Here is a 14,066-nt window from a genome sequence, read left to right on the forward strand (position 1 = left end):
TTTGAAATTCATTTTGAAGTATTAACCAAGCTTGCTTTGAGGTTGTCGCTGCTGCAATTCTTGAAAAGATCATCTCATGTACAACTTGTTGAATGAAGAACAATGCCTTTGAGTCCGATACCACAAATGTTGAGGATGGAGGAGCAAGCAAAAAATAGAATACTACGATACGAGTAAAAAGAACCCTTTCGACTCAACAAAACTGATGTAATATTTAAAAATAGGAGGATCGATAAAAACACATACCAAATGCACACACTCTCTATATTCTTTACTGGTCCTATTTATAGGACATAGTGACAACCACCCTATAACTACTAGATTGAGGTAGTTATTGAAACTACTCTATAACTACTAAATCATGATTGAGATAATTATTGAAATCATCGTGTAACCACTAGATCACTCTTTGAAACCTTCAAAGTTGAAATTAGCTTCACCTTTTTTAGCGTCCATGCTGAGCTTCAAGTGGATTGAAGAATCATCATCCATATAATCTTCTTCTTCAACAACAGTATGTCCCTTTTCTTATTTCACTTTAGCTGTAACTGCTTTGAGCACCTCTCTCACGGCTGTACTTTCATCATTGCTTTGAGCATCAACAAATGAGATCAACAGGCCATGCCATTTGACGTCAAAACTCTCTCTTTATTCAAGCAAGCATAGTGCATGAGCAGATGCCATCATTCTTCATCGCTTGGTTTGCAGGAAGTCACATCCCACCTCGTGCCAGAAAATACTCTCTGCTTTCTTAGTCACGTAAAGTAGAGGTTAATGTTGGAGTTCATAGTGAGCTCATTTTTCTGTGCTTTCATTCACGTGCTGTAGAAGATGATAGATAATTATAAACCTGAAAAGAGGTTGGATAATGGTTCTTAAATATTTTTATTTGGTGTACATGAGATTAAAGGTTTTCTCACAGAAATATTACTGCTCATGTTCTTAGTTTACAAGTCTGCTCGCTAAAAAGATGATGGCAGTGTAGGAGAACAGACATAAACTTAACCGGAAGAGGTGGCGATCGAGCAATGCAGGAGCTGCGATGGCGAGTGATGCAGGAGAGGTGGTGGTCGAGTGGTGCAGGAGAGGCGACAACGAGTGATGCAGGTGCGGCGATGATCGAGCGGTGGCAGCAGTAACGAAGGTCGAGCGGGTCGAATGTGACGATGGCTAATGGTGCATGAGACATGATGGTCGAGAACGCACAAGCAACGACGATCGAGCGTGGGAAGGAGGAGAGGAGAAAGAACGTATTTAATAAATTAAAAATAAAATTATATTTTTATCCTTCTCATTTGTTAACGATATAAAAAGAATTATGATTAAATATTTTATTTTCGTAAAATATTTTATCTGGCTCATTCAGAAGAAGATCGAGATGTGGTGATCGGAGAACGTATCTGATGGCCCATTCTCTTTCCTTCTCGATGGCTCGAGTTGGAAGCTTTATGTACGAAAGAGAACAAGTTCAAGGGGGAAAGAAACTGTTAATGAGTATTATACTTATTCGGATTTACAAAACATAATTACAATTTAAGGTGTATACCAATGAAGTCCATGAATATCTTGGAAATAAACTTGGTTTACACATGAGAACAAATTTAAGGGAGAAGAATATTAGAGTATTAAACTTGTTTAAGATTTACAATAATAAATTCATTGCATGAAAAGAATTCAATTTGGATTTTACTTCCTTGAAAGAGTTACTTGGTAGAAAAACTAATGTTCAAAATTAAAGCTTTCAAATATCTCTAATGTTAAAAAAAGAATAAATTTAAGGGTTTTAGAATTTTTCAGATTCACAACAATGAGTTCATCGTATAGAAATAATTATATTAAATTAAAATAGGATAGATGGAAAAAGGAAAAAAATACTTTACATTTAATCTCTCATGAGGTTAGATAGGGTAGGGCCAATGATTCGTACCACTATATAAGACGATGCTTTGTGCCTCTCAAGCCATCACATTTGAGAGAATAATGGCTGATCGACGAGTTAGTGCGTTCGCGGTGGCCTTGGTGCTGCTGGTGGCGTTGGGCGCGGCGCCGGAACTTGCAGAGTGCGTGGGCGGCGTGGTGCTCGACCCCTGCACCCCCGAGGCGTGTACTGAAGTGTGCAGGAAGATCCTGGGGGACAAGTACCAGAGCTCCTCGTGCACCATTTACTCCCACGGGAAGCTCTGCATATGCCTCTGATGCCTCTCGAAGCAGGAGGACCTAAATAACCTGATGCTGGAATTAAAATAACCTGTATTGATCTTTCTTGCTCCGACTCGCAATAAAAAAGTAACGTTTCCTCCAACGGAGTCCGAAAAGCTGTCGTCCTCCTTTGCCCCATGAAAAGGCGGTAGCATGACCAGGTTTTACTGCTGGTGGAAACATGGTTATATATCCGCTAACACGGTCACGGTTGTTCCTCTTCTCGTCTCTGCGGCCATGGGGGACGCCAAGCGCCATGCAAATCTTTGCTCCTGAATAGAAGAACCATGAGGAAGAAGGAGGTGAGACACCGAGGTTGCTCCCCCGGGTTCCTCCTTTCATCTCCGCAACGTTGGGTTCCTTCTTCTCCCGTCTATTAGTATTCGGATTTCTGCATGCGTTGGAGTGCCTTGATGATGTTGAGGAAATGCAACTTTCATCTGCTTCCATGCTATCGTATAACAAATCAGAATGCTGCGTTATTATTTAACAGAATGCTAATAGTATAATTAGAGTTTGTCTCCATCGATCATTTAATATAATAAATTTTTAAAATAAAAAAATGATTAGAGCCTTATACTCATGAAAGTTTTTTTTTTAATTAAGATAAAATCTGCATACTTCTTCCCAATCATGAAACTTTAAGCACTTGAAAGCCTTAATAAAAATTGAGGCAGATGGCCGATGTAAGTATCATCGCCAAAATGGCTATACCATAATCAACATCGGCAACGACGATACAAGTAACAAAGAATTACTGAAATCTATACAACAAAGTAACTCGAATGCAAGTTATCAGATCAATTTTACAAAATGCCTCCTTGATATTTTCTTCTATGGTCATAGCATTTACAAAAATATTAAATGCATAGAGGCGGAATCATCTTTGAGCTATTAACTCATTGCAAGACCCTCTTTTGGGGTAGCCGTGACACGAAGAATTGCCTGAGCGCTCAAAGGTGTCAGTTTTGCGTGGCAAAAAGCTTCCCATGAATCAGCATCCACCAACTTTACAGATTCCTCACACTGGGAGACTTGAGAATCGACATAGATGGCCTGCAGCTGCATGGCAAGCGCCCGAGCAGCCTCTCTTGATTCAGGAAGCTGGTCACTGAGCTGAGCAGCTGCAATTTGGATTAGCTTATCAATTCCATATGCTTTAATCCCCTCCATCCCCTGTAAACAACCATATATTTGGTTGAACATCATTGCTTTGCATGATACAACTCATGAGTATAGGTTAATGTAATAATATCATAGACAAACCAAACATGACCCTTGAATGAGAATGCCGACTTGCTTTCACTATGTATGTCGATGGTAATGTGGCGATAAGGTTATGCAGAAAAAAGAAAAAAAAAAACTCATTGAATGGAGAAAAAGAATGGCTTTAGATAATAAAGAGGTTCGGTTTATATGCATATATAATAAAGAATAGCAAAGTGCAGAATCTGAAAAGCTGCCACTAGGTTGTGAAGCAAAAAAGAAAAAAAGATTCTGAAGAGTTACATGACTTTGTATCACTACTGGTAAATCACATGTATCACCATGCTTGAATTACTGAATTCATAAGTTGCATGATCATGCTCTATGCACCACATGATCAAAGTTCATGTTCCACATAGTCATGGTTCATGTGCTTGCTGCATGATCAAGCTCCACGAACCACATGATCAAAGTTCATGTACCAGATGGCCATGATTCATGTGCTTGCTGCATGATCAACTAGACTCCAGCAGTTCATCACCAATTGGTTTCACTCTACCTCAGATATAGAACCCACAACTTAAAATACCTTTTTGTATCAAGCTCCACAACAGCTTTAATACAATGTAGAGCCACCTCTCTCCCGTTCCAGTTTAATATACTAGGCTTCCACCAGAACTTAACAGGAATAAGGTCACAGACTATCTCATCATTATCTTCCTCGACACTGTAATAGCTATACATCTTTTCTTGTTTCATGTAACAGGCTTCCAGCCTAGCTAAACAAAGAATGATGGTCCCAATTCTTCTTTCTCACGGTCATTCGCTTCAAGTCTGTAATAGCTATAGATCTCTGAAAAGAACTTTTCAGAGTAAAGGATGCTTCATTCGGAATCATGCAGCATATGGTGACAATACTAAGATCCTGAGAGCAAGCCTTTGACATTGTATGGAATGTATCTAGTAAACAAACTAAGACAAACAAGCAACAGCATAAGACGTTGCGTGTTAGAAAGTCTTGAGTGCATGGACACAAAAAGAAACTGAAGTAATTTTCATGGATATTAACAGCTAGTCACTGTTGCAATATATTTTTTGTGGATTACAAATTATTAGTACTTGAGCTTATTATATTGCAGGATGAGATTAATAGGGTAGAGTAGTCTGAAAACAAATACTTATTTGGATGTCTCTTTTCCAAATGAGAAGAATTTTTGACATTCTATAAAACTACACTTTGGTTATCTATATATAACCTCCAATATCCAAATGGAATCTAGTGGACCAAAATTAACTGATTGCCATTGACCCAATAATTCAAGCAAGAGAGCTGAATCTGCTTCAGCCTTAATTTAGTGTTTTAACGACAAAGTGCTTATTGTATGCAAAATTATTCTATAGCAGGTAGCTGAACCAATCAGCAACTGAGATTCTGAAAAGAAAGATGACTTACAAGTTGAGGCACACTCCTGCTTAAGCACATAGATGCCTTTGCTCGTATTCTAGGATTTTTGTTCGTAAGATAAGGCAGCAACTTTGGCAACAACAGCGTGGGAGAGACCCAAGTCGTCATTGATACTAAAGCTACCTCAGCAGCTTCACAAACAAAGCGCTTGTCTTGTGAGGATTTCAGTAGCAACTGGACAAGCTGAAGAAAGAAAGATACAGATATGTGTTAAGAGTATTTAGTACAGGAAACCAGCAGAAAAATAAGATTATGTAGAAGATAAGGAATAGAACATACCAAGGGATCAATTGAGTCAATAATTATATCATTGTAAGCCTTAAAAATGTCAGCAGATGCCATGAGAGCCGTTTTGCAGACAGCACTCCTTGGACATTTCAGTGACTTCACAATCAATCGGATAACAGCTCCACTACAATAAAAAAGTTTTTAAAACAACAGCAGCTAAAATATGATAATTTTGAGCTAAGCAATAATTAATCTATTATTTATACCAAAAAATAACTACAGTCTATGATGCTTTTTACACTGGGTTGGAGTAGAGAACTTACAAGATCTCAAGCAGCTTTTGCTTATGATATATTGAAAACTGGCGCACGTTATTGAGTGCTTCACATGTAGATACCCAGTCCTTTGAGTCTAACCTAGCTAACAGTGTCTGCACAAAACAAAAGTTAATCTACAAGTTATTTAGTAGACCCATGGTGAATGCATTGATATATTAGGGCATAATAGAAAAAGAAACAAAAATATTTTAAGTATCAAAACATACGTTAAAACTTGCATCCACATCTGCTATATCAGCCAGGTTTTCCGAGTCTATGTACTCAACTTCTGTATTTACTGTTTCCAGTCCATTGCTCTTTACAATATCAACTTTATTTAGTGTAGCAGAGAAAAGGGGGCAATTTTTCTTCTGCAATTCATGCCCATTGTCATTGATATTCTCAATGTATGACTTGGCTAAACTTCCCTTGCCGGATATATCTGAATTCTTATCCAATCCAGATGATGGGAGTACGTTAAGGTCTCTGAGGGCTTTTCCAGACATTTTCACCTTCTCAATCTGGATCAAGGAAAAATGTTAAAAACAAGTTGCTCAAACCAAAACAAAAATCTAATCCATTGCACTGCATGGAAGTATTGCAATAAACACTGACTAACTAGGTACACAGTCTGGGTAGTCTGAATAAATGCTATATGCTAAAAACGTCCAAAAGAATTGCTCAGATATGAGTCACCACAAGTAAATCAGCCGCATATTAGCAGTTCAAAAAAGGTATAAGCAAAATCTGAATAAAGGAAAGTTAATATTTTTGCAGATTTCAGATGATAAAAATGTGCCTGAAATATTTGGCTTCCGGATGTGCAATCCTTAACCATACCAGCAAGAACAATTTGGGTGCCTATAAGAAAAGAACAAACTGAATATAAACTGAGAGTAGTCTTGCCAAGGTTAAAAAAGGATAATGAGTTTGAGCTACTAAACATCTTGGTGTAGTTAAAAAAAAGCTAATTCCGTAGAGGACTGATCACTTCTGAAAGCTACTGTCAGATTTTTCAGCAAATCACATAATAATGTGATAGACTCAAAACTTAGAATTGAGAATAATGGAAGATCCTGACAAACTAAAATTGGATAGTCGAATGGTTTTCTCAGAGACAGCATTAGTTGGTGGCTTTGAGAAAAGTTTTAAACAAATGATTAAAATTTACCTAGTGCAGCCTTTTCATACGGCAAATGTTTCTAAACTCAGTGCAAACCTTTGTGAATGCTCATGCATACAGGACATAGATTACACTTTGGAAACAGTTTTCTATCCTCAGAAAATCCAATGCTTTATAAAACTACTTAACCATATAATTTAATAAATCAACATCATGTGGCATTTTGGCTTATCCAAGTTCAAGTCTCATGTACGCCAACATTTGCCTAGGATGTAAATTTGGAAAAAAAAAACTTCTAGGCAGGTAAAAAGTTGGAAACAACAACAATAATATGACATCAATATTGGCCAAAGGCAATGACTGATTCCTTTCTTACATATTCTTCAAGAAGTAATAACCAAGGAATGTATCTATTACTTAAAATCTTAAGAAGGATTTGCTAACAGGATATTAGTCAACACACTAATTACACCACGAACATAAAAGTCACCAAACCAGCAAACACGTATATGCAAGACACAATATGTAACATACAAAAACCAATCAGAACACCATGAACCTAGTCCTAGGATCTTTCCCTGCCATTTGCCTTTATGCATGAATCTTCTTAATTGATCGTTACAGAACTTTTCATAGTTGCTGTAATGATCTTTATTAATTTTCATGGTTGAAAAAAAAAACTACCTAATGATATTAGCATTTAGCTGTTCTAGATAGGTATGGCAAATAGTAACAGCTAGCACAAGAGCTTTTTGGCCTGCCCAACAAAGACAGCAAATGCAAATGGTTTAAGACTGAACAGATTTATTTTTACCATATCTCTGGTTTGAATCACTCCTTAAAATAGATGCAGTTTTCTATTATTTCCGTCCTTCTCACTCCGAACAATGTAGATTATTGGATATGGCTATGGTTAAGCATGCATCAAGATTGTATCAAATATTTTCTTCAGAAACAAGCATAAGACTTTCTTCTTAAGAGCCATAGAAAGACCATGGTACAAATAATCTAACAAAGCAACAACCATTCCCCACAACAGAAGAACATGCTAACTTCAAGAGAAATATTGGTGACGAAAAACACTGAACATATGGTGGTACTAACAACTTTCTTCTCAAATAGTGGACCTGAGAGGTGTTTGGAATAAAATTTTAATCTTTTCCCTACTATAGTGCCAGTCGCACCCCTCAATATGTTGTTTTGATGACAAAAGTTCAAAACATGTATCTTAATTTAATTAAGCATCATCATAAAAGGTAAATCAAATGAAGGCATCTGTCTCCCATTTAGGCGTCATTCTTATTTACATAGAATCATCAAGTACAGTAACTCACTTGAGGACTAACTCCAACAAAAGCAAAACAAGGAAAAGGCAAATCACTTCGAATCCTAGAACAACACCAACTAACACTATAATAGCAGTAAAGCATATGCATGTCAGTATCAAACGCAAAAGAGTCCCCAAACCCACATGGGAGGTGCATACAGAGCGCACAGGATGGAAGATACATATTCCACTCATGGCACTATTAACTTAGCGACAATATGCGTAATGTGACCGACAAAACCTCAAAAATTCAGATGAAAGACTTCGTTTTTCTTTCGAGATCTGACACTGTTCCTCCAAACCACAATGGCTCTGTATGCGGCAAGATTCCCAAGATATTTGGACCACCAAAAAAAAATGCTCACGATATGTACCATAAAGACCCCAAGCGTTCAGAGAAAGCGACAACCAGCGTTCTCCCAAGAGGTTTGGCGCACGCCCCAATAACAGAGATCCATGCGAGATCCAACCCAAGAAAACCATTGGAAAGAAGAAGGGGATACAAAAACGAAAGGAAAACCTACAACAAGAAAGGATCGTGGAAAGATCACCGATTCAAGAAAATAGGAACGAGCGACTGGGACGGAGGCCACTGCAAGAGGACCTTACAAGAACAAATCCGAATCTTTCCAACAGTTGCGACTCGCGAGACCACACAAGATTCCACTGAAGTAGAAAAGAGCCAGAGGTGGGAAGTGAGGATTACCAGGAGAGGGAAGGGAGGGTGGAAGGAGGGGCGAAGACGGCAGAGAGAGAGAGAGACAGAGAGAGAGCAGGCGAGAGCGGAGTCTCGGTTGGCTGGAATTGTTGGGAGTTATATTTTGGTGTATTTAATGCTACGCGAGACCACTAAGGAATATTATCAAATCGTATATACCTCCCTTACCCAACTATCTTCCCCTTAACAATCACCCAACCTCGTATCCTTCCGGGTCCCGCATTAACCCGATACCTTGGCCAACTACAAAGGAAGTGCAAACACGGGTAAGTCTAAAATGAGAAGCCAGTCGACGAGTAGAAAAGGAAGAAATATTTCTGCCGTATGAGAAGTGGGACATTTAGTCGAGACTCGACAGACCGTTCCTACCACCACCTACCTGAGTTTCGATTGGATGAAAAAACTGGGGCCCATTGGAACCTCTATAGAACCCACGATTTCTTCCGCAAACAAACGGGTAACCGAGAAACAGGTGGAGGAAGCATTTTTGGAGCGTGAAGGGTACACGCGTCGCCTTGTAGGTGCGCGGTCGCGGTGAATAATAATGACCTTTCCTTCATACGTGACCCGCTCACCTACCTGCCACCTCAATGTTTGGAAAGGCGCACCAGCAGGCGGGCTTCGCGTGGCCCACCGTCACCTCCAATCAATAAGAACGTACACACGGGTAGACTGTAAATATGGGCGGTGATGGCTTTTCCTTCTTCAAAATTACAACTTCAATTTAGTACACACACACACACACACACACACACACATATATATATATATATATATATATATATATATATATATATATATATATATATATCTCACACACACACACTTTTGTATGCCCATGGGATGCTCCCTTCTTCTGCTTCTTATGATGAGGAGACTAACCAGCTCACATTTGCTGTCTCCATGGCTCACATGTGCAAAGGCCCTGCTGAAACACTCCGACATTATTAGAATATCTCAATGTGGGGGGAGGAAGACTCACCAACCACTATGGACTGTTTGAGTGTGTCCTCTGCTCTTGTCTGTTCCATCACAATTCTCATGGATGATGTTCAATCTCTGACTCACCAACTCCACATCATGTCAAAGTATTCAGAGCATTATTTTTAAAAATATAAAAATATATATAAGAAAATTAAAGTCTCTTAAAATGATTTTGGTGAGAAAGTTGGGACATGGCTTCTTGATGAGACCTTTCGTTCAGCTACTGCTGTATTCTGGTCCCAAGCAAGGGGACAAGGGAAGGAAACCACTGTTTGCTACATATTAATTACTGTTGAAGAGAAATGTAAAGTAGGAAGGTAACCCATACAGGAAAATGCTTCTAGATTCTCTCTGGCTTCATCAAGCTCTTTTTTGAGTTTCTTGAGGCTGGTGGAAGACAACATGATGCAGTCACTCACTGGGCTTTCTTGTGAAGTAGTGCAGCTCTTAGCTTGCATGTCACGAGAGTAGATAGGAAGTTTTGAGAGGAACTTTTCCTACCAGTCTTCAAGGCAATGCAGCCTTTCCAATAGCTTCACTCACACATTGAAGCAGATGAGTGGAAACAGGTATGAAAAGTATTCATAAGTGCTTGCTAATTCAGACATTTATTTAGGAAATGTCTGAATTAGCAATAGCTTCATTCATAAGTGCTTGTCGATTGCAATCATCTGAAAACAGGTAGGAAATGCTCCATCTCTCTACTCTTGGAATAACTTTGTGCTACTCTGAGTCTGAGTCATTTATTAAACTTGATTAAGACAAGGTGAACCAGCAAATCAAATGGTATTCTTCTCACTTCCTTTTCCACCTTCATTGAATCCATACCTGAGGTATATAATGAATCCAATAAATTAATATCATTCACAAATTAATATCATATGCTAACTATGAGCTTAACATATAAGTTGCATGGTAGCTACAAATTCTTACATCAAAAGACAGTTTGTGCTATTAGTCGAAAATACTCCCAACAGGATTTGGATCAATTGAATTTTCTTGTTGTATTCGGATTCAGATTCAGATAGATATTCTGGAAGGATCAGGCCAAGTGTTAATTGATTAAACTTTTTGTAGATGATGCCAACAGGCAAACTCACAGTGACTCTGCTGGGCCACAAAATGAAGAGGGCAAACAAGTCTCTGACCTGTTACCAACCATCAAGTTGTTGGCTTGTCTTACTCATGTGCATCAAACATTTTTCAGTAACAGGATCATGATAATTTATTGCTCTTCAAAAGGAATGAAAACATTCTGTGTTTCATGTTCTTCATTTGTTGATTGTAATTTATGAGGAACATTTGTCAATCTTGGGGTCCTTTTGCTAGCACAATTGAGCTAATGGCCTAGGGCATAAGTTTAATTCCAAAGAAAGGAACTTTAGCCCCTGGCTATCTAACTTGATTATCATGAAAAAGAATAAAACCTCTTCGATCTGAAAAGAAGAAAACAATTTGTCATAAATGAAAGAGGAGGTTTAAAGCAGTCTAAGCTCTTATGATTATCGGGTTTCTAGATTTAGCGAATCCAAATCGAGTTCTGGCACAAACGTTTGCAAGACAAGAACAAGCTTAATGTGTCGATGCATTTAGTCATCATACCGAAAGATCAATCAGCATTTGGCAAGCAATTATACAAGATAATTTCTATCACAACAACACAATTTGGATTTGTTAGGGAACATGAAAACATGATATATCATTAACATTTCACAATCTACAAAGAAAGGAAAATCTTTTCTGTGCTGAAATTCAATTAGCCAGTTGAGTCACTACAGGTAGTGAATTGGTATTGAAGAATTGGCTCAAAGGGCACAGCATCTGAATGAAGCAACTTTTTCAGGCCAACTAACGCAAACCAAAATGACAGAAAGAGTAGAATGTTACCATTTGGTTCCAAGGCCAGTGGCCAAACCCCACTCAACATGCAAGCCACCACGATGTTCCGAAGAAAGAGGAGACAGATTTCTTCACTGTTCTTCCTTCGAACCTTCACTCATTTGCTTCACAAGTCTACACTGCTCCTTTTCTTATGGGCTACTTTTGGTCAAGAAAGCAGTTGCCATGACCAACTTCTACCGCCCTCCCTGTATAAAGTTTCTTTCCCGGTCCCCGTTGAAGCATCTCATCTTTTCATCAACTTAGTGCTGAGAACTCCATAGCATTTTCTCAAACACTCAGAGATGGTACTGCTCCAGCTTCAACAATTCAAAATCTCATCTTGTCTGATTCCTCTGATGCCTTCTTTTTTATTTGTTGTCAGGTTTCAGAGCATGGAGAGGCTGCCGTCGAAGAGAACCTCAGTGCCAAGATGTTTCAGCTAAGTGTCAAGCAAGGAGAAGCCTCGCTTGTGCCGCCGGCAAAAGAAACAGAGAGGGTACTCTACTTCCTTTCCAACCTTGACCAGAACATCGCGGTGATAGTTCGAACAGTCTACTGCTTCAAATCACCGGATCAAGGTAATGAGAAAGCCGGTGATGTTATCAGGGAAGCATTATCGAAGGTTCTTGTTCACTACTACCCGCTCGCCGGAAGGCTGACCGTAAGCTCGGAGAGGAAGCTCATTGTGGATTGCACCGGAGAAGGCGCGGTGTTTGTGGAGGCAATAGCAGACTGCGAGATGGAACAAATAGGAGACATTGCGAAGCCTGATCCTTCTATGCTTGGCAAGCTCGTCTATGATGTTCCAGGCGCCAAGAACATGCTGGAGATACCGCCTTTAGTAGCTCAGGTCTGGCTTAGAATGCAAATGACTCCATTAATTTGCTTCTCATCTTGCCGTCTAACAATGCAATTCTATTCAAGGTCACTAAGTTCAAGTGTGGGGGGTTCATCCTCGGACTAGCCATGAACCACTGCATGTTCGACGGCCTGGGAGCGATGGAGTTTGTGAACTCATGGTGCGAAACAGCCCGAGGACTACCGCTCTCTGTGCCGCCCTTCATGGATCGAACGGTGCTCGAGGCCAGAGATCCGCCTCTTCTCGAGTTTCCCCACCATGAATTCAGGGAGATCCCCGATTCCCCACTCACCATATCTCTGTACCAGGAGGAAATGTTGTACAAGTCCTTCTACTTCGACCCGCATAGGATCGAACACCTCAAGAGCAGAGCGACGGGAGACGGCGTCCTTCACAGCTGCACCACCTTCGAGGCTCTGTCAGCACTCGTATGGAGGGCTCGCACGGCGGCCCTGCGGGTGGAGCATGACCAGCAGACGAAGCTGCTCTTCGCGGTGGACGGCCGGTCCAGATTCGACCCGCCGCTGCCAAAAGGCTACTTCGGCAACGGCATCGTGCTAACCAGCGCCTTGTGCGATGCAGGGGAGCTTCTCGAGAAGCCGTTCTCGTTCGCGGTGGGACTGGTTCAGAAGGCAGTGAGGATGATCACGGACGGATACATGAGGTCTGCCATCGACTACTTCGAGGTGACCAGAGTGAGGCCGCCTCTTACCTCAACGCTTCTGATAACCACCTGGTCCAGGCTGGCTTTCCACGCCACGGACTTCGGGTGGGGGAAGCCGCTGCAGTCGGGGCCGGTGGCATTGCCTGAGAAGGAGGTGATCCTGTTCTTGTCGCATGGGAAGGAGAGGAGGAGCACGAACGTGCTTCTGGGACTGCCAGACTCTGCCATGGTGGCATTCCAAGAGCTGATAGAAATGTAGATTCAGTGGACTGAGTGTGGCTTCGGGCAATTGGCCGCCATGGCCTGTGGCTATCTCTATAGTTCGGCATGTATGTTAATGTTCATGATCATATATGTACTGTCATTATGATCTTATAAGTACATGGCTGATTTAACCAAATTAATTCAGATTAATTAAATTAAAATATGTTCTATCTTGCCCTAAGAGGGCTCAGATTCAAATGGCTAATCTTTCTCCAAATCAGATTGACTTGGGTTTATGTCATATACTTTTATCTCAATCATAGTTGCATTCCTAAAATTATTTTAGGGATTTTTAATAGTCAATCCTTGTAAATATAAATTTTAATTTATTATATTTGTTCCTATAATTGTTGGTATATTAAGCTTTTGAATCAAGTTTCATCGTTAACATGTCATCTTATTGGTGGTTGGTAAATAGTGTAATAAGGGGGTTTGTTGATACACCTTGCACACATCGACAAGTCAACACGATTTAGTTCAGCTCTGAATGTCCAAGAGTGTCCTTTCATAACCGAGATGACCATCGAGTTAGGACATATCGTGAATGATGTCGACCGCTGCTGTGTCACCAACCCTTGCATTAGAGACAAGTTAGAATTGAGTAGGATAAGTGTGAGCCTCCTTTTTTCTTGTCCCTCTTGACATTGACCGGATATGGGACATTTATATCTATACATGGGAGTCAATCGTACGGTGCGAGATAATACTGTGTGGCATTGTCCCGAGTTCTCAGACCGGTTTAGTACCTGGAGGTGCCATCCCGAATTTTTGGGGGCGGGCTCGTACCTAACGGTGCCATGATGGCTTCCGGAAACCCTTGCTGATGCTTCC

At 40.2% G+C, this 14,066-nt stretch overlaps 2 protein-coding genes across 7 annotated transcripts; one reads left to right on the forward strand and one right to left on the reverse strand.

Moving 5' to 3' along the window:
• Positions 1–2,943: 2,943 nt before the first annotated feature.
• LOC135625476 (uncharacterized) lies at positions 2,944–8,707 on the reverse strand. Of its 6 annotated transcripts, none has more exons than XM_065130343.1 (6): positions 8,572–8,707; positions 5,643–5,936; positions 5,422–5,528; positions 5,150–5,282; positions 4,859–5,053; positions 2,944–3,375 (listed from the first exon to the last, which is right to left on the reverse strand). In XM_065130343.1, exons 2-6 carry the CDS (start codon positions 5,919–5,921, stop codon positions 3,094–3,096), a joined length of 996 nt encoding a protein of 331 aa, XP_064986415.1. In that variant the 5' UTR covers positions 5,922–5,936; positions 8,572–8,707; the 3' UTR covers positions 2,944–3,093. The 6 variants fall into 6 exon arrangements, with proteins under 6 accessions (XP_064986415.1, XP_064986416.1, XP_064986413.1 ...); XM_065130344.1 differs by having other exon boundaries at positions 8,475–8,665; XM_065130341.1 differs by having other exon boundaries at positions 8,417–8,665.
• Positions 8,708–11,507: 2,800 nt separating this feature from the next.
• Positions 11,508–13,403, forward strand: LOC135625939 (omega-hydroxypalmitate O-feruloyl transferase-like). The gene is made up of 3 exons (XM_065131093.1): positions 11,508–11,753; positions 11,831–12,298; positions 12,373–13,403. Exons 1-3 carry the CDS (start codon positions 11,751–11,753, stop codon positions 13,228–13,230), a joined length of 1,329 nt encoding a protein of 442 aa, XP_064987165.1. The 5' UTR covers positions 11,508–11,750; the 3' UTR covers positions 13,231–13,403.
• The last annotated feature ends 663 nt before the right edge of the window (positions 13,404–14,066 follow it).

Source organism: Musa acuminata, chromosome BXJ2-10 (assembly GCF_036884655.1).
Source record: "Musa acuminata AAA Group cultivar baxijiao chromosome BXJ2-10, Cavendish_Baxijiao_AAA, whole genome shotgun sequence".
NCBI lineage: Eukaryota > Viridiplantae > Streptophyta > Magnoliopsida > Zingiberales > Musaceae > Musa > Musa acuminata.

What these genes read in the sequence shown, in the direction of transcription:
- LOC135625476 (XM_065130338.1), bottom strand. Translation starts at nt 6,253, where the DNA reads ATGGTTAAGGATTGCACATCCGGAAGCCAAATATTTCAG. An exon ending in ATGTGGATGCAAGTTTTAAC is followed by an intron (nt 5,529 to 5,642) that starts GTATGTTTTGAT and finishes TGTTTTGTGCAG; the next exon opens with ACACTGTTAGCTAGGTTAGA. An exon ending in GCAGGAGTGTGCCTCAACTT is followed by an intron (nt 3,376 to 4,858) that starts GTAAGTCATCTT and finishes GGTTGTTTACAG; the next exon opens with GGGATGGAGGGGATTAAAGC.
- LOC135625939 (XM_065131093.1), top strand. An exon ending in TACCGCCTTTAGTAGCTCAG is followed by an intron (nt 12,299 to 12,372) that starts GTCTGGCTTAGA and finishes ATTCTATTCAAG; the next exon opens with GTCACTAAGTTCAAGTGTGG.